This window comes from Dromiciops gliroides, chromosome 2 (assembly GCF_019393635.1).
Source record: "Dromiciops gliroides isolate mDroGli1 chromosome 2, mDroGli1.pri, whole genome shotgun sequence".
NCBI lineage: Eukaryota > Metazoa > Chordata > Mammalia > Microbiotheria > Microbiotheriidae > Dromiciops > Dromiciops gliroides.
The window spans coordinates 430,777,984-430,804,938 of NC_057862.1; the positions used below are offsets into that span (position 1 = coordinate 430,777,984).

General features: G+C 40.9%; 1 protein-coding gene, 1 long non-coding RNA gene and 3 other non-coding genes across 8 annotated transcripts; all 5 read left to right on the forward strand.

Moving 5' to 3' along the window:
• The first annotated feature begins 246 nt into the window (after window positions 1-246).
• Window positions 247-4,564, forward strand: MRPS2 (mitochondrial ribosomal protein S2). Its single transcript, XM_043985403.1, has 4 exons — window positions 247-368; window positions 975-1,100; window positions 2,489-2,618; window positions 3,895-4,564. The coding sequence occupies exons 1-4, from the start codon at window positions 329-331 to the stop codon at window positions 4,424-4,426; spliced, it is 828 nt and encodes a 275-aa protein (XP_043841338.1). The 5' UTR covers window positions 247-328; the 3' UTR covers window positions 4,427-4,564.
• Window positions 4,565-13,627: 9,063 nt separating this feature from the next.
• On the forward strand, window positions 13,628-21,348 carry LOC122743180. 4 transcript variants are annotated; one of them, XR_006354977.1, is made up of 5 exons: window positions 13,628-13,740; window positions 17,357-17,451; window positions 17,975-18,090; window positions 20,592-20,673; window positions 21,065-21,348. It is a non-coding gene; the product is annotated as an uncharacterized LOC122743180 (long non-coding RNA). The 4 variants fall into 4 exon arrangements; XR_006354976.1 differs by having other exon boundaries at window positions 18,008-18,090; XR_006354975.1 differs by lacking the exon at window positions 20,592-20,673.
• On the forward strand, window positions 17,133-17,265 carry LOC122745093. Its single transcript, XR_006355383.1, has one exon. It is a non-coding gene; the product is annotated as a small nucleolar RNA SNORA17 (small nucleolar RNA).
• Window positions 17,613-17,766, forward strand: LOC122745089. Its single transcript, XR_006355379.1, has one exon. It is a non-coding gene; the product is annotated as a small nucleolar RNA SNORA43 (small nucleolar RNA).
• Window positions 18,127-18,269, forward strand: LOC122745095. Its single transcript, XR_006355385.1, has one exon. It is a non-coding gene; the product is annotated as a small nucleolar RNA SNORA17 (small nucleolar RNA).
• Window positions 21,349-26,955: the final 5,607 nt, after the last annotated feature.

Consider the following 26,955-nt stretch of genomic DNA (forward strand, 5'->3'; position numbering starts at 1 on the left):
TGATAGGAAGAAAAGGTTGTTAATCTTTATTTCACATATAAAGTATATTGTATATAATTACATTATCATATAATACACAATTACTTTTTATTTACATAATGTTGTCTTACATAATAAGTTTCACTGTTACATTATTCTATATAAATAAATGTACACGTATAATTTGGGGACACCCCTCTCCTTGGTTGCGAGAGCGCAGGAGCCTGCGGTGGTTCCGCTTCAGCGGCAGGTGGCGCTGTCGGGAACAAGGCCGAGGGAAGGGGCCCTCTCTCCCAGCTGGCTAGCGCGACGCTCTTCCTCTGCGGCGACACAGGGCCTGTCCCGCAACATGGCTCTGGCTCCGGCCCCATTGCCGCTGCTCCGGGCGGGTGAGCGAATGTACAGAGCGGCGCGTCCTGCTGGGCGCTGCCCGGGCCCCTCCGCCAGTGTTCATCCCCTCCCTCCGCCCGCAGCCTGAGGGCCCGGCCTCGTGGAGCTGGGGGAGAAGCGGGCTGGCCGGGGGGAAGGGGGAGGGGAGGAGGGGAGAGCAAGGAGCAAGGACTCGGAGAGGAGAAGGAGAGAGGAAGAGTCGGGGAGGGGAGGAAATAGGAGAGGAGAAGGGGAGAGAGGGGAAAGGAAAAGGAGGGAGAAGGGGGATGGGGAAATAGAAGGAAAGAAGCAGGGAGAAAGGGAGGGAAGAGGAAAGGCGGGGCATGAGAAAGGGGCGGGGACACGGGCCCCGATTTAATTGTAGAACCGTGGTTAACCCAGGGCTCCTGGACTTAGGTTTTTTGTTATTTTTATAACTGTACTTCAACACAATTGGGTTTTTTGTGTGTGATTTTATGTACTTAAAAATCATTATTCTGAGAAGGGGTTCGTAGGCTTCAGGGGACTGACCAAGGGGTCCAAGAGGCAAAAAGGTGAACCCCTTTTCTAGATCCGCCCAGTGCCGTTACAGCCCCTCAAAGGCAACTCATCTGCTCCTTCCCCAGGCAATCTGTCCAGGTTTCATTGGCTGGATTTTCTCGGCAAGGGCTCCCCATGGGCTTCACGGCATAGTTTTCGGATGTATGGAAGTGTTCCTGCTGCAGAGATCGTTCAGCAAGAGGATAACAGTGGTAAATGTCTTATCTAATTAGGAAAATAGGAGTCCTTCCTTAATAGAAGCCACCTTCTTATTGAGGAGAGGGGGAAGGAGGACTATCTTAGAGAGGATGACACCATAGGTGCAGGGAAAGAGCACTGAACTTGGAGTCACAGCTCTGCACTTGAATTCTGGCTCTGCTCCTTACTTAGGGGTGCCTTTGTACTAAGTACTTCACCTTTCTGTAAAATGAGGGGCTTGCTTGTGTTCTTAAATGTCTTGTCTGTGATCTCAGTCTTGGACCCTTCACTAACAGACATGTGACACTTGGTAAGTCTCCTCTTACCCTTAAGTTCCAATCTCTAAAATTCCATCTAGATCTATAATTCTAAGTGGAATAACAATCTTCATGCCAATGGGCACTTTTGAGCACTTAGCACAGTGCCTGGCACATAGACATTTAAGCAACTAGGTGTCACAGTAGGTAGAGTTTAGGCCTAGAGTCTAAGTTCAAATCTGGCCTGTGACCCTGAGCAAGTCACTTAAACCTCTGTCTGCTTCTGTTCCCTTATCTGCAAAATGAGGATAATAACAGCACCTCCCTCACAGGCTTGTGAGGATCAAATGATATAATATTTGTAAAGTGTTTAGCACCATGCCTGGCACATAATAGGCATTATATAAATGTTTTTTCCCTTCCCCTTTATTGGTGAGGAAACTGAGACCCAGAAAGGTAACATGATTTGCCCAGGGTCACAGCTAGTAATTATTTGAACCCAAGTCCTCTGGCTCCACTTTCAGTCTTCTTTCCATTATACCACATACACATCTCTAAATTACCCAGTCATACAACTTAGTAAGTAGCAAGGCCAGATTTTGAACTCGGGTTTTCTGAGATCAAATCCATTGTTCTTTCTATTATACCATCATAAAACTTAGAACTAGAAGGAACCTTTGGAGATCATGAAATCTAGCTCCCTCATTTTGCTGATAAGGAAACAGAAGCCCAGAAAGGGGCTTAAGTCAAATAGCTAATTTGTGATAGATTCCAAATCCAGCCCTCAGCTTTCCTGAAATAAGTTCTTGACTTACAGTCTTTAGGTACACTGAGATATTGTCAGGGAGGGTGGGGTATTCTGTTTTAGAAAACATGGGACCATAGGAATTAGAACTGGGAAAAGCTTAAGATCCTCTAGTCCAGACCAAACAAAGTCACACAGGCAGTTTGTGTTAGAGGTTAGACATGAACACAGAGTTTCTGATTAAACCACAAAGTCAGATGCCTGCCACAGCTTCCTCCCAAAGTCTGGTACTGGAAGAGGATGCTCTTGTCAATTTTCAAAAATAGATGTTAGTGTAATAAGCAGAGCTGTTTTGTATAATATTTTAAAAATTCACCAGTGTGCATTTTTCTTCCTCTAGATCTCAATGACAAGATTTTGACTGAACCTCTCAAACACTCTGATTTCTTTAATGTAAAGGAACTATTTTCCCTCAAAACTCTTTTTGATGCCAGAGTACATTTAGGACATAAAAAAGGTTGTCGTCACAGGTATGCTAAATCTCCTTTGCTATGTGTTCCCAGTACAAAAGAGCCCTAGGAAATGTATATAGGTGGGATTTCAAGGAGTACTTTAGAGTCTCAGATCTAATCATTTGTAGCAATTTTCCAAGTGTTTCCAGATTAATTCAGTAGATGTTTATTAAGCATCTGTCTGTTCTGCACACAGAGCACTTATATATCACTTTCTGTTACAGTTATCTTTTTTGCTTGATGATGCAGTGGATAGGGTGCTGGGCCTGGAGTCAGGAAGACCTCAGTTCAAATCTGGCCTCAGACACTTAGTAGCTGTGTAACTCTAGGCAAGTCACTTAGCCTCTGTTTGCCTATGTTTCCTCATTTGTAAAATGGGAATAGTAATAGCACCTGCCTCCCAGAGTTGTTGTGAGGATCAAATGAGTTAATAATTGTAAAGTGCTTAGCACAATGCCTGGCATATAGTAAGCTCTGTAAATGTTAGCTGTTCTTGTTGTTTTATATATGCATCTAATTTCCCCTCTCCCCCAACTCTGTAAGCTTCTGAAGGTCAAGCACTGTTACTTTTATTTCTGTGTTTGTCATATTTCTTACCATCGTTCATCTTATTGGTGCCATGTTTCTGGAAATTTACTCTTTTTCCCTAACCTGACCCCTGTGAAAGAAAGGGGTAGGGGGAGTAGAAGCACTTTCCAGGTGAATTTTGGCCCTGATAATCCCCCATAAGAGAAGGAAAGAACTGTTTTTGATCCCTTCAGGGGACTGGGTTGGAATATGGTTTCTTCTTCACCTTCAGATACAGCCCGAATTCTCTTTTTTTTTGTGAGACTGTTGAGTATATCCCTAGCTGCTATGGAGAAACCATAAGGGAATGTGTATGGAACTATATAGTAGAGAGCAGAGTGGGCTCCCTTCTCAGAAAAACTAGCTTAGGAGTCATGGGTTCATCTCCACCAGACCTAGAAAGAGGCTGAGGTTCATACACCCCTGCTTTTTAGCATTCATCTCCCATATTTTGTGTCTTTAAAAACTGCCTGGAAACTGATAAAATGCATTTTTTAAATGGGGGGGAAACTGAGGCAAACAAGTTAAATGACTTTTTCAAGATCACATAGTTAGTAAGTGTCAGGTTGAGTTTGAATTTGGGTCTTCCTGACTCCAAGACCGGTACTCTATCTACTGAACAACTAACTGCCCCAGAAGCCACAGTTAGTTCTTAATCAATATTGATTGCTGCTGGTGATTGAGAGTTGACTATATTCTTTGTGTTCAAATGGTCTGCCCTTTACAGGTTTATGGAACCATACATCTTTGGGACACGCCTAGAACAGGACATCATTGACTTGGACCAGACAGTCAAGCATCTCCAGCTGGCTCTGAACTTTACTGCCCACTTGGCCTATCGGAAAGGAATTATTTTGTTTGTGAGCCGAAACCGGCAGTTCAGCCACATAATAGAAAAAATGGCTGTGGACTGTGGGGAGTATGCCCACACTAGATATTTTAAAGGCGGCCTCCTGACCAATGCCCCTGTCCAGTTTGGCCCTGGGGTCCGTCTCCCTGATCTGATGATCTTCTTCCATACACTGAACAATGTTTTTGAGCCACACGTGGCTGTGAGGGATGCTGCCAAGATGAACATCCCTACCGTGGGCATTGTGGACACAAACTGCAACCCATGCCTCATTTCATACCCGATCCCTGGAAATGACGATTCCCCTGACTCCATCAAGCTCTTCTGCCACCTCTTTGGAACAACAATCAAACGGGCTAAGGCAAAGAGGCAGCAAATGGAATTCCTCTACAGCAAACAGAGCCAATGAGTAGCTGACAAGATTGGAGACACATACCAGCAGCCCATAAGCCCTCCTCAGTTAGAAATATAGACTGTGTTGGACTGAGAAAGCTTGAGTTTTGTAATGGATCACCTGACTTCCAGCAAAATAAAAACTAGACCTGAATGCCTCCTACTTCTTAAAACTAAAATTCTCCCTTATCTATATGTACTAGTCTGAAAAAGAAGGAAACCCTTTTTGCTATCTAAATAATAGTTCTGCTTTATTGTTAGATGTCATTTCATACTTTTCATAATGTTTTCATATTCATTATCTCACTTGACCCTCCCAGTAACCCTTTGAGCTAGCTTGGGAAAGTGATATTATCTGAATTTTATAGATAAGGATGCTGGGATCCAGGTAAAAGAATGACTTTTTCGAAGTCAGATAACAGATGAATAATGACAGAGTCAGGATTAGAACCCAAATTTCCAATTCTTTATCTAGTGTGCTTTGTACTATAATGATACTATCTCTTTTAGTTATGTGGGACCCACTGTTGAGGGAAAATAAGACTCATATTTTAAGATATTAAAAAGGAGGAGAGAAGTCCAACCAGGGGAAAGGGAGGAAAATACTTTAACATGTGCTTTGAGGACCTCAGTAAAACACATTAGTAGTCCACATGAAAAAAATGAACCAGAGGGGAGAAGCATAGATGGAAAGTATTTGCATGGAAATCAGTGGAGCAAGAACAAAGTGACTTTTTTTGGTTTGTTTTTTTAGTGAGGCAATTGGGGTTAAGTGACTTGCCCAGGGTCACACAGCTAGTAAGTGTTAAGTGTCTGAGCCGGATTTGAACTCAGGTACTCCTGACTCCAGGGCCGGTGCTCTATCCACTGCACCACCTAGCTGCCCAACAAAGTGATTTTTATCATTAGAGTAGTCTACCTGAATAGAAAGTGGAAACAGATGAGTTTGGGAAACACCACAAGTCTGGCACAGAAATATAATAGTTGTAGAAGACTTTGGTTATCTAGACATCTGCAGAAGGACTTCAGTTACGCAGACAGCTCTCAGTGTTCTATCAAAAGCAAAGCCATTAGGGGCAGCTAGGTGACACTAGCTGTGTGACCCTGGGCAAGTCACTTAACCCCAATTGCCTCACAAAAAAAAAAAGCAAAGCCATTAATGGCTTGATTTACCTTATTGATAATTTCATCCTTCAAAAAAATGGAGAAACCAAAAAAGGGAAATTTTGTACTGGTATTTATTCTCACTAACAGGTTGGAACTGGCTCCTGAGATTGAGATGATGGGAATTCTGAGGGGAAGTAACCACCACCTCCTAGAGTTTGGGATAGTATTCTGACATACACCCTAAATTTTTGGGAAAGCAGTTTCACAGAGTTTGGAAAAAGAACATGTAGGAACCCATGGGCTCAAATTCTCTAGAAAAAGTCAAAAGTCAACCCTAACAAGATAGATGACATTAAAAAATTAAATTCAGAAGGCAAAGGGAAATAATTACAATGAGATGGGGAAATGGAAGTTATCTGAAAAGACCAAAGGATACACAGAGACCTCAACAGTTAATTTAGATTTAAAAAGAAACGTACAGAAGGTGAAAGCAATGGCAGATAATAAGATGAACATAAGCATGGCATGGTAATGTAAAAACAACATGGAAAAAACTACTTGGATAAGAATTACTGGGAAAACCAGAAAGCAGTTCAACCGAAATTAGGATTGTTTCAACATCTTATACTACATACTATTATAATGATCAAAAATGGGTATATGGGGGCAGCTAGGTGGCTCAATGGATAGAGCACCGGCCCTGGAGTCAGGAGTACCTGAGTTCAAATCTGGCCTCAGACACTTAACACTTACTAGCTGTGTGACCCTGGGCAAGTTACTTAACCCCAATTGCCTCACCAAAAAAAAACAACAAAAAAAAATAGGTATATGGCTTGATTAATGATCATATTTTTAAAAAACAATTTGAAGAGAACAAAGTCAGATACCTTTTGCAGCCATGGCTAGAATTCTTTTTTTTTTTTGCAGGGCAGTGAGGGTTAAGTGACTTGCCTAAGGTCACACAGCTAGTGTCAAGTGTCTGAGGCTGGATTTGAACTCAGGTCCTCCCGAATCCAGGGTTGCTGCTTTATCCCCTGTGCCACCTAGCTGCCCGTGGCTAGAATTCTTTTTTTTTTTTTTAATTAATAAAGTATTTTATTTTTTTCCGTTACATGTAAAGATAGTTCTCAACCTTTGTTTATACAAGCTTTACAATTTCAGATTTTTCTCCCTCCCCCCTCCCCTAGACAGCGGGTAATCTGATATAGGTTATATATATATATACACACACATAATAACATTAATCCTATTTCTGCACTATTCATGTTATAAGAAAAAATATCAGAGCAATGATGGAAAACCTCAAAAGAAATAGTATGGTTCATTTAGCATCTATACTCCGCAGTTCTTTTTTTTTTTTTTTTCCTGGATTTGGAGATCCTCTTCCATCACGAGTTCCCTGGAACTCTTCTGTGCCATTGCATTGGTGAGAAGAATATAGTCCATCACAGTAGATCAACACTCAATGTTGATGTTACTGTGTACAATGTTCTTATAGTTCTGCTCATCTCACTCATCATCAGCCCACGCAAGACCCTCCAGGTTTCTCTGAACTCCTCCTGCTCATCGTTTCTTATAGCACAATAGTATTCCATTGTATTCATATACCACAACTTGTCCAGCCATTCCCCAATTGATAGGCACCCCCTCAACTTCCAATTCTTTGCCACCACGTAAAGAGCAGCTATAAATATTTTTGTACATGTGGGTCCCTTTCCCCCTTCCATGATCTCTTTGGGAAAAAGACCCAAAAGTGGTATTGCTGGGTCAAAGGGTATGCACAGCTTTATCGCCCTTTGGGCATAATTCCAAATTGCTCTCCAGAATGGTTGGATCAGTTCACAGCTCCACCAACAATGGATTAGTGTTCCAATTTTCCCACAGCTTCTCCAACATTTATTATTTTCCTTTTTTGTCATTTTAGCCAATCTGATAGGTGTCAGGTGGCACCTCAGAGTTGTTTTTATTTGCATCTCTCTAATCATCAGAGATTTAGAGCATTTTTTCATATGGGAATAGATAGCTTTGGTTTCTTCATCAGAAAACTGCCTGTTCATATCCTTTGACCATTTCTCATTTGGGGAATGACTTGGGTTCTTATAAATTTGATTTAGTTCCCTATATATTTTAGAGATGAGGCCTTTATCAGAAGTACTGGCCTCAAAAATTGTTTCCTAGCTTTCTGCCTCCCTTCTAATTTTGGATGCATTGTTTCTGTTTGTACAAAAATTTTTTAATTTAATATAATCAAAATCATCCATTTTGCATTTTATAATATACTCTATCTCTTGTTTGGTCAAAAACTGTTTTCCTTTCCAAAGGTCTGATAGGTAGACTATTCCTTTCTCTCCTAATTTACCTATGGTATCACCTCTTATGTCTAAATCGTGTATCCATTTTGACCTTATTTTAGTATAAGGTGTAAGATGTTGGTCTATGCCTAATTTCTGCCATACTGTCTTCCAGTTTTCCCAGCAGTTTTTGTCAAATACTGAGTTCCTATCCCAGAAGCTGGAGTCTTTGGGTTTATCAAACACTACATTACTAGTGTCATTTACTACTGCATTTCCTGAGCCTAGCCTATTCCATTGATCTACCACTCTATTTTTTCATGGCTAGAATTCTTAAAGGTGATCTTAAATTCTTAAAGGTGATCACAAAAGATAAAATAGATTGTTTGAATTATTGAAATTGGAATTGAAAGCCTTTTGTATCAACAAAATTAGTGCAACTAATATAAGTGACTGGGGAAAAAATGTTTGCATCAAATATTTCTGATAAGAGTCCAATATCCAATTCATTAGGAACTAACCATATATAACACCAAGACCCATTTCCAAATGGACCAATGGTCAAAGGATATAAACCAAATTCTAAAAAGAATTTCAAGATACTAGCAACCACATAAAAGAGTGCTATAAATCACTAAGAGAAATGTAAAATGAAAACAATTCTGAGAATTCACCTCATAACTAGCAAATTGGCAAAAACAAAAGATGGGAATAATTGATGTTGGTAGGATTGTGCAAAGCTTGGCATGTTTCCCCATTCTGTTGGTAGAACTGAATTGGTCCAACCATTCTGGGATCAGTTTAAAATTTTGCTAAGAAAGTGACCAAAATTTCTATGCACTGGAATTGAAAGAACAAAAATGGCAAACATGAACTTGATACATAAGTAAAGAGGGAGTAAAAATGTGGGCAGCTAGGTGGCACAATGGAGAGAGTGTTGGGCTTTGAATCAGGAAAACTCATCTTCCTGAGTTCAAATCTTGCCTCAGACACTTACTAACTGTGTGACCCTGGGCAAGTCACTGTGATGAGTAAAATCTAATGTGTATTGTAACAATTGGCATGACGCCACCTGCTGGAGACTTACTGTAGAAGAGCTCCGCCCATGAGGTGAAGGTCTTTTCTTTGGCATCAGGAAGTGACGTTTGCAGGTGGCAGGAAGAAGAAAGAGCATGGCGCTCTGACTGGGGCGCTTTTTCCTGAGAACGCTGGTGGAGAAGGGAGCTAGAAATATGCTCTCCCTTTAATAGATAGATGAATGTAGGCCTTTCTCTCTCTTTTTACCAAATTCTTATTCTCCTTAATAAATGCTTGAAAGTCTAACTCTTGCTAAAGCTTATAATTTATTGGCAACCACTCATTAGATATTTTAGACAGATTAGCTAGAATTTTAGCCCTTAACAGTATGTCCTTAGCTGCCCCCACCCCCACCCCCCAGTGTATGTGTGTGTGTGTGGGGGGTAAACTAGCTAGGATTTACTTATAAATTAGAAACTTCAGTAACAGTGTTTGGGCCTTAAGTATTTATTAAAGCATATTAGAAGTTAGTAAAGATAGAACATGTAGAGTTCAGAAAGATAGCCAAAGCCTATCTACCCTAGTGTTCAGAATCAACTCCTATTTCTTCTTCCCTCAGCCACCAACCTGAGGTTCTGGAAGGAAAGAGGGCAGACCCAGGGAGCCAGCCTCCCTTCCTACTTCCTGTCCCCCTCCCCCAGAAGAGGAGGTCCTTCAAACTGATTGGTTGAGGGTGGTCTCCTGTGTCCACAGCCTCTGAGAACAATACCCCACTCAGGGCCAGCCAGGTGTGGTCTCAATTTAATCAACCTTAAGTAGGTTCTCAGTCAGTCTATCAGTCAGTTTCATCCAATTCAATCAATTTTCAGGTGGAGCCCCTGGGCGGTCTGCCAAATCCCATTATTTTCTCACATCACTTAACCCTGTTTACCTCAGTTTCCTCATCTCTAAAATGATCTGGAGAAGGAAATAGCAAACCTCTTAAGTATCTTTACCAAGAAAACCCCAACTGAGGTCATGAGGTCAGACACAACTGAACAACAAGAATACATCTCCTTACCCTTGATAAATTCAAGTCATCTGACCCAGATGAACTACTGAAAAAACCCCGATAGATGTTATTGCTTAAACAAGTGTTAGTGACATTTGAAAAATCTTGGAAAGTGGGAGAGGTATCACAAGACTGAAAAAGGGTGAATATCTTGATTTTCAAAAACATCATCAAAAAGCGTTTATTAAGCATGTTTTATGTGCTGAGGAAAGGCCCCAAAAAGTCCCTGCTCAAGGAGCTCATAGTCTAATGAGAAGACAACGCGCAAACAACTGGACAAAGAAGATATATTGAAAATAATCTTAGAGGGAATACACCAGCATTAAGGGGAATCTGATAGAAAACAAAAGGCAAACTATAAGCCAATGAGCTTGAGTGATTCCTGGGAAAATTCTAGAATGGATTATTAAATCATGGGTTAGTGACCCTCCTGAAAGGGAAGCTGTGATTTCATAATGTATTTATTTTTCTTATTTTTTATTTTTTTGCGCAGGGCAATGAGGGTTAAGTGACTTGCCCAAGGTCACAGCTAGTAAGTGTCAAGTGTCTGAGACTGGATTTGAACTCAGGTCCTCCTGAATCCAGGGCCGGTGCTTTATCCACTGCACCACCTAGCTGCCCCCAAGCTGTGATTTCAAAGAGCCAGCACAGCTTCATCAAGAACACATCATGCCAGAATAACTTTGTTTCCTTTTTTGACAGGGTTACTAACTGTTAGTTGAAGTAAATGTTGTAGATATAGCTTACAGACTTTAGCAAAGCTTCTGATAAAGTGTCTTATGCCAGTCTTGTGAGAAATATGGAGAAATAGTCTCTGAGATGGAATCAAAACTGGTTGAATGACCAGACTCAGAATAATCAATAATTGGTTAGCTGTTGACATGGTAGGTCTACCATGGAATGCCTCCAAAGATTTGTGTATATCCTTGAGATGGTTAATATTTTTTATCAGTGACTTGAATAAGTGCATGGATAATATGCTCATCAAGTCTACAGATAATACAAGTTTAAGATATTAGAGAGTTTGAGATGCAGACACTAGCTGTGAGATCTTGGGCAAGTCACAACCCTATTTGCTTCAGTTTCTCATCTGTAAAATGAGCTAGAGAAGGAAATGGCAAATCTCTCCAGTATCTTTGCCAAAACCCCAAATGGTGTCACAAATGACAGAACAAAAATGGAACATCTAGTTCCAGATCCAGTTCTTAGTCCATAAAGCAGTCGGTGATATAGTACCAGTCCTCAACAGAGATTCATGCTGGACCTATAAATCTGGGTATCATCTACATAGAAATAATGATTGATCCCACAAGTGCAAGTGAGAAAGTGTTGAGAGAAGAGAAAACCCAAGACAAAGCCTTGGGGGACATCCATAGAACACCATGGGACAGCATAGGACACTCATAGTTAGAGAATGTAACGGAGGGTGAATCAGCAAAGGAGACTGAGCTGTCAGGTGAGTGTGAGGAGAATCAAAAGCAAGTAATATCAATAAAACCCAAAGAAGAGAATATGCAGAAAGAGAGGGTGGTTGCTTTAGAGAGGTAAAGACACCTGGGGGTGGGGAGGAGACTTGCCATTTTGTTTGGCAACTAAGATATGGTTGGTAACTTTGGAGAGGGCAGTTTTACCCAAGAAATTAGATTGGGAAGGGGCAGCTAGGTGGCACAGTGGCTAGAGCACTGGTCCTGGAGTCAGGAGGACCTGAATTGAAATCCGGCTTCAGACACTTAACACTTAGTAGCTGTGTGACCCTGGGCAAGTCATTTAATCCCAATTGCCTCACCAAAAAAAAAAAAAAGAAATTAGATTGGGAGCCAAATTGAAAGGGGTTAAGAGATTGAAAGGCAAGCAACTGGATTTTCCAAAGATTTTGTCTGAGAGAGTAGAAATACAGCACAATAGCAGGGATGGTGGGATCTAGTGAGGGTTTTTGTTTGTTTGTTTTAAGGATGGGGGACACAAGTAGCAGGAAATGAACTAGTGGTAGAGACATTAAAGATTAGGTAGGGCACAAACTGTTCTTTAGAAAAAGTGGCATCATAAGATTTAGAGCTAGAGGAAATCTTAAGGACAATCAGTTCCAGGAGGGGGCAGCTAGGTGGTGCAGTGGATAAAGCACTGGCCCTGGATTCAGGAGGATCTGAGTTCAAATTCTGTCTCAGACACTTGACACTTACTAGCTGTGTGACTCTGGGCAAGTCACTTAACCCTCATTTCCCCAAAAAATTTTTTTAAAAAAGGATAATCAGTTCCAAGGGGTTCTTAACTTAGAACTGGATATTTTTTTCTTTTTTTTTTAGTGAGGCAATTGGGGTTAAGTGACTTGCCCAGGGTCACACAGCTAGTAAGTGTAAGTGTCTGAGGCCAGATTTGAACTCAGATACTCCTGACTCCAGGGCCGGTGCTCTATCCACTGCGCCACCTAGCTGCCCCTTTTACCCCCTTTTAAAAAAATCTAGTTCTTGGGGCAGCTAGATGGCACAGTGGATAGAGCGCCGGCCCTGGAGTCAGGAGTATCTGAGTTCAAATCTGGCCTCAGACACTTAACACTTACTAGCTGTGTGACCCTGGGCAAGTCACTTAACCCCAATTGCCTCACTAAAAAAAAACAAAAAACAAACAAACAAAAAGGGGGTAAAAGATGTCCCTGAGCTTGAATAGCCCAAAACAAAACAAAAACCCTCTATTTTCACTAACCTTTAACTGAAACTTAGCATTTTCTTCAATTATGATTTTAAAAAAATACTGAAAAGGGGCAGCTAGGTGGCACAGTGGATAGAGCACCAGCCCTGGAGTCAGGAAGACCTGAGTTCAAATCCAGCCTCAGACACTTAACACTTACTAGCTGTGTAACCCTGGGCAAGTCACTTAACTCCAATTGCCTCACTAAAAAAAATTAAAAAAAAATACTGAAAAGGGGGCAGCTAGGTGGGGCAGTGGACAGAGCACCCGCCCTGGAGTCAGGAGGACCTGAGTTCAAATCCGGCCTCAGACACTTAACACTTACTAGCTGTGTGATCCTGGGCAAGTCACTTAACCCCAATTGCCTCACTAAAAAAAAAAATACTGAAAAGGGGTCCAGAGGTTTCACCAGACCTCCCAAGGGGTGCATAATACCAACTATATGTCTAATAAGAATCTCTGATCTACGCCAATCCCATCATTTTACAAATGCTGAGGCTCAGAAAGCAAAGTACTTGCCCTATATAAGCAATCAGTCTCAGAAGAGGAATTTGAACATTGGGCAACAGCCCAATCCAACGCAGGGGGAGGCCTGCAGAAGCTGACTAACTGCTGACTGATTTCTATAGTCTTCGAATCATTAAAAACCCTAAGTGTCGGGGCAGCTAGGTGGCACAGTGGATAAAGCACCGGCCCTGGATTCAGGAGTACCTGAGTTCAAATTCGGCCTCGGACACTTGACATTTACTAGCTGTGTGACCCCGGGCAAGTCACTTAACTCCCATTGCCCCCCCCCCCAAAAAAAAAACCCTAAGTGTCCATAAGGAGTTTGCTTATTTAAAAGTTCACGGTATTCCCTAATGCCTGTTTGCTATAAACGACTTAAGCCAGAGAAGGGCAAGGAGGAACCACAGGTGGAAAATCATCTCATTTCTCAAGTCCTAGCCTTAGTGGGACCCCTGGGAAACGACAGCCACGCTATAGCACTTGCGCAGGCGCTCTAGGGGAACAAGGTGGCGAGGGGCGGAGCGGTAGACACCCAGGCACGTCAGTCCCGAAGGGAATGCGCGTGCGTTTGCTTTTATGTCCCATGCAGGCCGCCGTAGGGCCTATAAAAGGCAGCGGCGCAGTAGTTCACGTTCTTTTTGAGCGACTAAAGCGTGTGGCGTGCTATTGTCGGTAAGGTGAACGGGCCCTATCTTCCCCTTGGCTGACACTCAGCTCTGCTTATACCCCCACCGATTCCCTGGGCCCCGGTCTATCTACTATCTCCGAATCGGTTCCTCGTTCCTCCCGATCTCTTGAAAGTGTCTTTCTTAGTCCTCGCGTTCCTCCACGTGTCCGTCCTCCCATTTTCTTTCTGGGCCGTCGGGAGTTGTAGCACCAGGGTCCACCTGGGCTTCTGTCTAGAACTCCTTCCTCCTCCCCACCTCCCTGGCGAGATCTTTTTATTTAAATAACAGAAAGGGCGTAAAAGCTAAACTAAGTTCTTGCTTATTATACCCTGCTTTCGCTTTTTCAGAATTGGCCCCGTGGTTTGTTCCTAAATTTGCCCAGTGCCTTGCAGTATTCATAGCAGGTTTTCTTAACTTGGGGTGTATGAACTTGTTTTTGCAATATTTTGGAAAGGTCAAATATAATTTATCCGTGATAGCTCTCTGAATTTTATGCCTTTAAAAATATTTTTAGAAGGGGACCAAGGGTTCTATGAGACACAGGCTAAGAACTCTATATAGTCTTGTTAAATTCATAAGTCTTCCATTTTCCTTTCACATTTATATGTTTTTTCCCATTCTACTCCAGTTTCTGGTCCTGTTTCCTTTGCTCTCCACGCTGGACCCACTGAACAAATTGAGGTTTTTTCATTTAGTGTGAAGTTGCTAGCTTTTAACATTTCTGACTCTAGATGGCAGCAACTTGCTTACAATAATTGAATATAATATTTATATGACATTACTATTCTCCCATCTTTGTAGGTAGTGACTTTTATCCCTGTGCGGTAATGATGGTTAGCATACGGTGCTTTAAGGTTTGTAGAACACTTTACATGTATCTCATTTTAACCAACAAAGGAAGAGACTCCGCAAAACTGACAAGCCGGGGCAGCTAGATGGCACAGTGGATAAGCACCTGCCCTGGATTCAGGAGTACCTGAGTTCAAATCCGGCCTCAGACACTTACTAGCTGTGTGACCCTGGGCAAGTCACTTCACCCCAATTGCCTCACCAAAAAAAAAAAAAGATTAAAAAAAAAAACTGACAAGCCTATGGTTACAATTCTTTTTTTTTTTAATTTTTTTTTTTAGTGAGGCAATTGGGGTGAAGTGACTTGCCCTGGGTCACACAGCTAGTGTTAAGCATAATGATAGCTAGCATTTATGTAAGGCTTTAGTTTGCAAAATGCTTTACAAATTTCTCATTTAACAACCCATCTTCATTTTACAAATGAGGAAACTGAGGCAGGATTTAAACCTTTATTCCTGATCCTAAGGTCCAGCTGGCTGCCTCTGATTTACCTTAATGCTCGATAACCTTTCATGCCATGAATCTTTTGTTTGGTAGGAACAAGATAAGTATAGAGAAGGTGGGAACTGATAGGAAGCTAGGAAAACCAGAGAAGGGAATATGAGGGCAGAATAATGCCTGGACAAGGGCAGGTGGAAAAGTATGAAGATGTTTAAGTAGCAGAAAAGTTGACATTTTGATGCTCTTGGCAGTAGGGGCCATTAGAGCTTATGGGGAAGGTCAGCATGGTCAAATCTATGATTTAGAAAGATCACTTTGGTAACCTAGTGGAGAATGAGTTGGCCTAGAGACAAAGAGATCGATTGGAAAGGCTATTATAGCAATAGTACAGGAAGGGAGGCTTTGAAAGCTTTATGTTTGGGACTTGATGACTTTTATTAAAAAGTCAGGGAGTCCCAGAGTTGTGCAGCCCTTGGGAAATGAGGTGTCTGTGCCGAGTTCTCAACTTAAGTGGAGGTTTGGAGTTCATGGACCCACCATTCTATCAAAAGAGGCAGAGGGTGGTGATAATATGGATTATCCTTTTCTGGATGGTGGATATGTGACTGGCTAGTTCAGGAGACTAACGTTGGATTTATTTATCTGGGAATGATATGCGTAGAGGTGATAACTTAATAAGCAGGTAGGCACAGTGGATAGAGAGACCACTGGGCCTGGAGTCAGGAAAACCAGAGTTTCAAATCTGCCCTCAGACATGTATTAGCTGTGTGACTCTAGGTAAGTCATTTAACCCCCTCTGTTTTAAACTGAAGTGTCTTTGCCAAGAAAGGGGTGGAGAGGAATCAGCCACAAATGAACACAAGAATCATGGAATTCATCTGTTAATTTGTGTCAACAATGACCAGGATGTCTGGAATGTAATTTTGTTAATTCTAATGTGATGTGAAGCTGCTTTTATTATCAAAAATTACTTGTAATTTTAAATTTTTTATACTAATGTGAAATAAGTGCTAGATTTTCAAAGTATTTGTATTCAAACTTCAACTGCAGCTTTTTGACAGTACGGCATGGGAGAAGTCACTTTTTAGTTTTTTTTTTTAGTTTACTCATTTGTGAAATGACAGGGTTGAAAATGTGATTTCTAAGGTCTATTTTAGCTCTAAATCTTAATCCTACAAAATCTACTAAAATGCCTTAAGTGATTTTATTCCAAGTTTAGCTGAAGTATTAAATGAATGATAACTCAGAGATGGGACATATAATGATTTTTCTATACTGATGACAGTTCTTTGTTTCTCTTAGTAGTGAGATTGGCCTAAGAATTTACTTGATTTTCCTTCCCTTTTTGGCTGGGCAATGAGGGTTAAATGACTTGCCTAGAGTCACACAGCTAGTAAGTGTCAAGTGTCTGAGGTCAAATTTGAACTCCTGAATCCAGGGCCGGTGATTTTCCTATTTTCCTCCGTTCTCTAGCAGAATGGCAAAGCCCATAGATGCAGGGAAGGAGCCCTCAAGAAAGTGAGGCAAGTAAGTTCAGTAATTCCATAAGCCATCTCAGTCATTAACAGGTTCCAGTTAGATTTTTGTGATAAATCACATTAATAATCTAAGTTCTTTTCCTACTCCCCCTCAACCTTCTGAAACTGCAAGAATTTTTTGAGTCTGTGTACTTGGTATCCCTTAGAGGAGAGGGTTCCCTTAGACTTGGTCAAAGAAGAGTCCTTTGATTTCTCAATGTTTTGTTTTTAAAACTAAAAATGAGATTTCAAATATGCTTCTACCTGAATGGTTCAGACCTGCAAAATTCATGTTGGTGGTAATTTAGAAACCTGTGGAGTGCTGAGTTTACAAATTGGTTCTAGAGTTTTTGCTGAGAGTGGTAACCACTAGGAAATACAGTTTGTTTGCATTGAGTAGCCCCTCACAAGGCTCCATTCAAATGGTTCTGAAGTGTAAAGATTTTTACCTCCCATTTTGTTCCTTTTTCTTAGCAGGTTGAGGCCCCATTTGTGAGCTGAATAAGACATGCTTAATGTTGTAGGACAGTTATCAGAACTATACCTGTATAGAGGGAAGAGAAAATTCCTGGTTTAATCATGACTGTAAATTGCCCCTAGAGGCGTTACAATTGAGGCTGCTGTGCCTCATTTGTGTCATTAGGTGGCAAAGAGAAAGAGACTATGTCTACGCTCAGTGCTTTGACTCAGTGAGCACTCAGAATGATTAATAGCCTGACATTTGATAAATATATAGGCTTTTTCTTCTGTTTTTGTGCACATTTTATTGACAACTTGAACCTTCGTCAAACTTGGCTTTTCAACTCTTTTCAGGTTCCATTGTGCAAAAAAATGTTACTAAACTTCATGGCTTTGTTGACAAGAAGAGGTGAAAGAAACAGGCCAGATTGAGCAGATATGCCTAAAAAGTGAGTGGGAATGCATGGGGATTCCATCTGGATAAAGATTTATGTTGTCATGGCTCAAGATTCAAAGGAGGACATATAAACTAGAGCAGTGCTGATGTATTAATATCACCTTGTTGGAAAAGTACTGAGCCTGCAAGTGTGGATCATTGCTAATGAACAATGCTGCCTTTAATCTTTTACTATTACAGATACAGCTGCTGCTGCTGCAGTGCTGGGCTGTACCTGTGTCCTTAGGTAGCAAAGAGGAAGTGGCTTTTTCTACGCTCGGTGTTCAGAAATCTGTGAGCACTAAGAATGGTTGATTGCCTGACATTTTTCTGTATTTCAAATAGTGAGATATCTGACAAAAAGGAGGACTTCCAAGTACGTTTTTTACAACATTCCTTTATGAAGTGCTTTTCAGTCTCTGGTGATTGTTGTATGTGATATGGAAGGTCTTTACATTGTAGAACTAAGCTTTTATTTATTTTTTATTCTTTTGTGGAATGTAGGTGGTTGACACAAACTTTACTTGTTTTGACAGTGTAAAAATGAAGCCCATGTGGCTTTTGTTTAGGTTGGATTCCTTGCTGTTTGTCAGCACATGGTCCATGGTATCCAGGCTCCCCAGCTTGATGGACTAATGGCCTCAGACATCTGGTGAGTACAACGTAGTAGGCCAGCTGTGTGAATTGTTCTGCCCCCTAGAGGCATTACCGATATGACTGCTGTGTCATGTTTGGAATTAGGTGGCAAAGAGAGAAAGGCTATGTCTACGCCCAGTTAATACAAAGGGCTATCAGTGGCAGAAAACCATTGGGTTTTTTTTATATTATAGTGTGAAAGGGAAGACCAAATGAAAATGACATACATGGAAGAGCTTTGCAAACTAGTATGCAAATAGAAGATAGCTATCTTGATTATATAAGTATCTGTATAAGGTCAAACAACCCTCCTAACACCACAATGTCAGTGTGCTGAATTCTTAACAAGAACCACAATTTCATTAGTATTCTATAATTAGATCCTATAAGCAAAGTAACTCTTAGGATAAACATGAGTCTGGTGACCTGAGTTTTCCTGGCCAGAGGTTAACTCATGTGATGAAATTGCCTACAAAGGTTTTTTTGTTTCCAAAAAAAAAGAAAATCAGTAAAATTTATGTTTTAAAATTTAAGGCAACATGGATGCAGGTCTTAGGTCTTTTTGGCCCAAGTCGCCTATGTTTGTTTTTGTTTTTTTTTTAGTGAGGCCGTTGGGATTAAGTGACTTGCCCAGGGTCACACAGCTAGTAAGTGTTAAGTGTCTGAGCCGGATTTGAACTCAGGTACTCCTGACTCCAGGGCCGGTGCTCTATCCACTTCGCCACCTAGCTCCCCCTGTAGCCTATGTTTTTTAACCCAAGCTTTTATAGATTCCTGTCAGATTTCAGCATCCTAAAGCACTAAGATGATGCACTGGACTTTTGTTTCTCAGAAGTTTTGAATAAGGTATAATGGTTTTTTATATTAAACAAGTTTTTTGTAGCCAGGAAAATAAACTAATAACTTGGAATTGACACATGCTGTAAGCTGAGAACAAAATATTCCTAAACTGAAATAATGGTTTGGTTTTTGGCAGGCAATGGGGGTTAAGTGACTTGCCCAGGGTCACACAGCTAGTAAATGTCAAGTGTCTGAGGCCGGATTTGAACTCAGATCCTCCTGAATCCAGGGCCAGTGCTTTTATCCACTGTGCCACATAGTGAAATAATTTTAAGTCAGGGAGAAATTGGCTATTTTTGGTTAAATACTCAGTAAGACATAAACGTACTTGGCTAGTGTTTGTTTTGTCCCATAGAATTGGGATAAGGGGGAACAGCTAGATGGCGCAGTGGCTAGAGCACCGGCCCTGGAGTCAGGAGTACCTGAGTTCAAATTCGGCCTCAGACACTTGACACTAACTAGCTGTGTGACCCTGGGCAAGTCACTTAACCCCCATTGCCCTGCAAAAAAAAACCAAACAAAACAAACAAAAAAAGAATTGGGATAAGGTATAGTAACACATTAGCAAATAGTTAACAAAAGGATAGGTTTTATCTTTCTGTGAATTAGAAGGTAGGTACAACTTTATGCAAAAGACAAGGAAATATACTTAAGAATTTTGGAACATTCTGTAATTGCTGTGGGATACCTCAGCTGTGGGGTGACCAAAAGAGGCTTCTGTCGATTTTGTTGAATGATAGGGAAAATTCTCTCATTAAGCAGGCATTATTGTGGCCAGAGGTATCATTAGCCAAGTAGGTAGCTGGCTGGTGGCTGGAAAATGAGCCATTTAATTGGCCAAAGGCATTGCCTAATATTAGCTTCCTAAGAGAATATTAATGAAATCGTGGTTCTTGCTAAGAACCCAGCACACTGACATTGGGGGATTGGGAGGAGGGTTTTATGACCTTATACAGACACTTATATAATTAAGATAGCTTTTGTGGTCCATCTAATATTTGGATACTAGTTTACAAAGCTCTTGCATGTGTGTCATTTTCATTTGGTCTTCAAAATAGCTCTGAGATAGAAGGGGAAGGTTACCCTATTTTACCCATAAGTTATGATATTTTCTCCCATAGTGCACATTTCATTTTACAGCATAATTTTCCAGCTAAATTTTTGGGAGATGTTAGATTTATCTTTTTTCCTTCTAAACTTACACATACCATTTTATGATAAGAGGGTGGTGTTGACTGGCATCATAACTTTTCCATGAATAATTCACAAAGTGGGTATTCCATACTTGCATATGGTTTGAATGAATCTTCTGAAGCAAGAAGTCTTTGGGTATTTGTTGCCTGAGCGTTTTCTCACCTGCACCTTCTGTTAATGAGTCATAGTGAGAATTTCAGTCTCTTGGCTATATTGCTATCTATAATAACTTGCATTTGTAGCACTTTACAAATATAAGCATTGTACATAATATTCACAACAGTCCTGCGTGGTGATTGCAAAGTAGATGGTTTGAGTACACCAGTACACGAGGCTAGTATCAGCTAGTGCATCCTCTTTAAACTATCAATAAGCAAACATCCAAGTGCACAAAGGAAAGGGGTCATAAATGAAACTAAATTTGACTTTATGGTTTAATTTGTGTTGACTGTAATAAAATAACCCAAATGTCTGTTCATCTAGACCAGCAAATTCTAGGCTTGAGGTAGCAGGGTGCTATGGAAACTTGGGATCTGAGCAGCATGCGCCAGTGGCTAACTCCAAGGTGAGTACTAATTCAGTCAATACGGCGTCCAGGATGAAAAGAAAAGGAATTACCTAGATTGTTTTTGAGATGGTTTAATTTTCCAACTTGCAGTTGAAGTAGGCAAAGAGATAATATTCAACCATAAGTTGTGTTGATACTGCTCTAATGAATGTAATGACCCAACCCACCATTCCAAAGGATGAAGTATGCTACCCACTTAGCAATGGAGAGGAAAGGGACTCAAAATATAGAATTGAGATATCTAGAAAAGGATGAGAATGGGAAAATCCTGATGCAAGACTGATACTAGCTTATCCAAAAAACAGATGATAGCAAGGCTCAGAAAGTACAGCTGCTCAAATAGTTCACTGATTTTATGAGTGCCTTAATTGTGTTTTTGTTCTTGTAGTGAACGAACTTGTGGAGGACTGGAAGAGGAATCAGCCCAAGCTTTGCTCCACAAACAGTATGAAGGATTTTCCAGTGAATTTTGAAATGTCAGCAGAATTTCTCTTTGCCTTATTTTGACAATGCCATATTTGGATGGGCCTGCATGCCAACTCAGGCTTCTAATTTCCTTTTTCCTGTTTGAAATGTCTGTATAATGTAAAGCTCCAGCTAGTTGGAGCTAGCTAATCATTTCGATTCTCTTTACTGGAGAGCCTAATAAACTTCTTTCTAAAACTTTCTCAACTTGGAGGCAGAATTCTGATGGTCAAACCAAACAGTCTTTAGCAAAAGGACTGACTCCAGACTAATAAAACCCAGGGGTCCTGGTAGCAAGCTGTAAGCTGTTCAATTCAGCTAGTCCTCTAGCCAATTTTCCTCTTATTTCTCCTCTCACCCTCCTGTGACTATTAAATATAAACTGAGTGTCCAGTCTGAGACTATATACTGGCAGTAGCCATTCTGCTTTTTCTGTGCTTTGTCCTGTTGGATTCATATTTTGCAAGACTGGATTGGGCACATCCTACAGACAGGATACCTAGGTTAATGAGGGAAGTTTAATTAGATCTCCTAGGCACATCCCACAGATAAGACATAAGTTTTATGGCTCTGGAATACCTTTTACAATAGTGTTTTGGTACCTTGATGCCACTTTGCAGTTACCTGAGGGAAGGTACCTTTAAAATGAAGGAAAACAGACTGCTAGTCTAACAGTTGCTACAGAAGACTGAGGTACCTCGTTTGAGTGTTCAAGGCCTTGCCCTCTGTATTCCATACACGCTAAAGATTTCCTGAGCACCTCTTGGATCTGTGGTCGGGATCAGATGACAACTCCTACCCTGGACCCCCTCAGTCCCTCTGAAAACAGAGACCTGGGAAATTAGGACTAAAGGGAACTCCAGGCCATATCCAGGACCCTTATAACCTCTGGCATAGTTTTATGTACCCTAGTCACCTATTAAATTACCACACTAACCAAAAATCCAGAATGAGCCAGGTGAATTTACTGAAATACTACAATCTTTGAAATAGGCTTGAAGTCAGGAAGACTCATCTTCAAATCTGGCCTCACTATAACCCTAGGCAACTGCCTCAGTTTCTTCATCTGTAAAAATGAGCTGGAGAAGGAAATGGCAAATCGATCTAGTATCTTTGCCCAAGAAAACCCCCCAAAATGGGTTCATGAAGTGTGATAAACCTATTATGTCATTGGAAAGGGATTTATGGAGCTTTACAAATCCTAAGAAAAACCATTGAGACAGCCAGACAGAGGCCCTCACAGAGCTTTATCCCTCCAGATCTATCATCCAGATCAAGGGAAAGCTCACAGCGAGTGAATACCGCTGCTGCCGGGTCTCTATTGAGCATGGCTCATTTCCCTTCCTTGTCCCTTTTCAATGATTATATCTTGGCTGATAGTTGGGGGTCAGCTTATTCTGTACCCCATTTTTGCATCTCTATCCCAGGAAGAGCAAGCCCAATTTCATATGAACCCTGTAACCCCCATTGACATTGGGATGTGTTCTCTCAGGGTTTTCAATATAGTATATGGAGAAGGGATTAGAAGTGATCATCCTAGATCTTCTGTCCCCCTGCTCCCTTCACTCTCCAGCCCTTTTCAAAGGAGAGCCATTGGGTCTCCCTTGACTTAACTTTGGCCCTCAGGGAAAACTGACATAAGGTATGTCTAAGAAGATCTCATCCATAAGGGATCACCTACCCTTCACATTGCACAAACAATCTCCTTTGCCCTATGAAGGGACTTTTGTCACTTCATAAGGATCAGATCTCCTTGCAGTACCCTTATTTTACCAGTCCCCAAACCTGGAAAGCTTACATCTGAAAGGAAACAAGTTTGTTACTTTGTTCATGATCTCAGATTCATTAATTCCTTCATGGTTCCTATCATCCCCAACCCCTTAATTCTGTCCCACCAGTTGCGTCCTAAGTCTCAATTACTGATTTGTGCTCTGACTTTTTTGCCATCTCATCCGCTAAGATAGCCAGTTTTTTGGGTTTTGGGTTTTTTGCGGGGCAATGAGGGTTAAGTGACTTGCCCAGGGTCACACAGCTAGTAAATGTCAAGTGTCTGAGGCTGGATTTGAATTTAGGTCCTCCTAAATCCAGGGCCGGTGCTTTATCCACTTCGCCACCTAACCGCCCCCAAGATAGCCAGTTTTTGTTTGCCTTTACCCTTAAAGGGGAACAGTATACCTGGACCTGTCTCCCTCAGTTTCCCAGACTTCCCTACCATCTTTATTCAGTTACAATGAGATCTCCAATTCTTCCACCATCCCTAGGGATCTACTTTATTCCTCTGACCTGGGCCCTATCAGGAGGATACTGTAGCCTTTTTGGTTTCTTTGCACAAGCTAACATAGATAAGCCATTAGAAGCCCCAGCCCAATTCACTGCCTAAAGCTTGAGCATTTCAGAGGTTCATGGGTGCCTCTCACCAGACTGAATCCACAGCATTGCCCATTTACAGCAGCCCCAGACAGAACTGTGGGCTCTTTGGGGGAAGCTGGCTACTGCTGCCTGTGCGTTGCAGACTACACCATCATGTAGCCATCTTTTTAATCTGCCATGTAACCTCATTGATTCAGTACAGACCAGGGCATTATTCAGAATGTGGAATGTTATTACCTACGAGATTCCCCGAGGTTCACTGATAAATTATGAAGGCAAGTTGACCAGACTTTCAATCTTGCTACAGCATAAAAAATGCCATTTTTAATGTTGCTTATGTTTGGAATTCTATTACAAGTAGAACCTTGAGGGCCTAGAAGAAATTGTGGCCTCTGGAAATGTTGTCAGAACCGTCTTCAAAGGAATTTGGTTTGGGGAGGGGGGGAATGTGGGTAGGGAGGTCATCGCACAGTGCCATGACATTATGAAAGAATCTTTGACCCCCCAGTTGACAAATCTAAGGAAATAGACCAGTGGGCTGTAGGTGACATTGATACTGGTACACTTCATATCCCAAAGATGGCATTAAATGCAATCAAGATTTTGAGGAGATGCAATTTTTGCTTTTGATGCAATTCTTACAAGTTTACAGAAAGGCAGTGCTACTACTTTCCCCTGGGGCTTACGCAATTGCATGTCCAGTATTCTGTATTTATGCAAAGGATAAAGGTTGATAACAAGGATTTATCTAAAAAAAAGCAGCTCCCAAGATGTGTCCTAGAATCAGTACAGTTTCCCTCTAATTTGCATCCTTACTTGTAAAAGTAATTGGTCACAGTTAAGTGTGTGAGTCATGTAAAGTGATCACTGGTATTTGTTGGGTATTTGTGGTCTGAGTAGATACAATATGCATGGTGCTGCATAGTGTCATGAGATAGCCAACTACAGAGAGAATTTACACATATCTCCATCTGCTTTAAAGAAGCCATACTCTGCTAGAAATGTACCTCTCCTTTCATATAACTCTCTCACCTAACTCTTCTAATTCTTTGAATGTGGGTAGCCAGCCAGGATGTTTGGTATGCATGATAAGCAGAATTTTTGACTGACCAGCATTCAACATAATGGATAGCTAATGGGTTTTTATATTTGAATTATGTTGAAATGTCCAAGAAATGCTTTGAAGCTTTAAAATTTTGTTTTTAAAAAGTAAATGAAAATATTGAACTAAAAATTAGCACTGAAAACCTGGGAGGTGATTTTTTAAAAAGATAATTGTGATGAAGATATTTTAGGCCTAAAGTATTAAAGAAATGGATTTTTAATTCAATATTTTTATCCAGTTTCTAAAAACAAAATTTAAAAGCTTCAAAGCATTTCTTGGACATTTCAACATAATTCAAATATATTTTTCCTGCAAGGAAGAAGCAGTTATATTTTAATGTTGGCAAAACTGGAGAAAACTGGTTCTTTGAATCTTGCTCTGAATTTTCTTTACAGTCTGATTAATTGAGTCAGTACAAAAGAAACAGCTTGCTCTGTGGGGTGGGGGTAATCTTCACACTTCTCCCACTATTGTATCTGTGTGTCTCTTATTGGGAAAGGAGTTAAATACTGTTTGCCAAATGGAAAGGAGAAATAAATTTGCACCATGGAATTACTTAAGTATAGCTTACTAAAATTCTGTCCTTGAAGAATTGGAAGAGAAAAACGTTTTGACACCACGTATATGTGCGTATATGTATTTATCATTTGGTATCCATGGGTCATGAATTTTACATTAACCAGTAGTTAAAAATATTTTTTAAAAATCTTTAAAAAATGCTTTCTCAGTTCAGAGAAAGATTATTAGAGTACAAAATAAGGGATGGGGTGTTTTGGAGGTTTGTTTGTAGTAGGAGAATCAGAATACTTAGGACTCCATTTTTCACCTAGAGCATAGATCATCTAACTATCCAAGTATTCTAATATGTTTTTAAATACATGTTTGTTTGGGGGGAGGTGTATGTGAATATAGATCATATGTAGATTGTAGGTCTTCAAAGGAATTGTTGTTCTCACTTGTGTCTAACTCTTCCTGACCTCATTTGGGTTTTCTTAGCAGAGATACTGGAGTAGTTTGTCATTTCCTTCCCTGGATCATTTAGCAGATGAGGAAATTGAGGCAAACAGGGTTAAGTGACTTGTTCAGGATCACACAGCTAGTAAATGTTTGAACTCGGGTCTTCCTATACCATTTAGCTTCCCTCAAAGGAAATTTAATTAGAGCAACTAAGTGGGGAACCCTTCAGGGCACAAAATGTAGAAGCTGCTTAATAGCTGTAGCTACTAGAATGCACAAGGGTTCAGATCTTAGAGTTCATTGTACAACTGAACAAACCCAATGCCCAAGAAGATTAAATGTCTTCTTCAAAGTCACACAGTAAGCAGCAGGGTTGAGGATTTTTTGTTTTGGTTTGGTTTTTTTTGCAGGGCAATTGGGGTTAAGTGACTTGCCCAGGGTCACACCACTAGTAAGTGTCAAGTGTCTGAGGCTGGATTTGAACTCAGGTCCTTCTGAATCCAGGGCCAGTGCTTTATCCACTGCACCACCTAGCTGCCCCAGGGTTGTTTTTAACTCCAATCTTTGGAGCTCAGGCAGCTAGGTAGTAAAGTGGATAGAGCACTGGGCTTGGAATCAGGAAAATTCATTTTCATGGGTTCAAATTCGGCCTCAGACACTTAGTAGCTGTGTGACCCTGTGCAAGTCACTTCACCATGTTTGCCTCAGTTTCCTCATCTGTAAAATGAGCTGGAGAAGGAAATGGTGGACCACTCCAGTATCTTTGCCAAGAAAATCCCAAATGGGGTCAGGCATGTCTCAATAACAACTTTGAACCCCAAGTCTAGTACTTTCAACTACACCTCTAATGGGCTCTGTATCAAGTCCAACAAGTTTTTGTGTGTGTTTTTTTTTTTTTTTTTAGTGAGGCAATTGGGGTTAAGTGACTTGCCCAGGGTCACACAGCTAGTAAGTATTAAGTGTCTGAGGCCAGATTTGAACTCAGGTACTCCTGACTCCAGGGCTGGTGCTCTATCCACTGCGCCATCTAGCTGCCCCTAAGTCCAACAAGTTTTTGGGTTTGTTTTATTTTCTTGTTCATTAATCTATTGTATATGTTTTCCTTGGACAAATGAACTGATTCTTTGTCAGTACTTTAGAGATTGCTATAGCTAGCAGTCATGGTGAAGGGAATAATGAGATTATACTATTGGTTTCCATCCAGCTTTTTTAATTCAATCTAATGTTGCCCAAGGCAGTCTTCTGCAGACCCCTTCACTGGCCCAAGATCTTATTGGTTTTTTTTTTGTTTTTTTTTTTTTTAGTGAGGCAATTGGGGCTAAGTGACTTGCCCAGGGTCACATAGCTAGTAAGTGTTAAGTGTCGGGGCCGGATTTGAACTC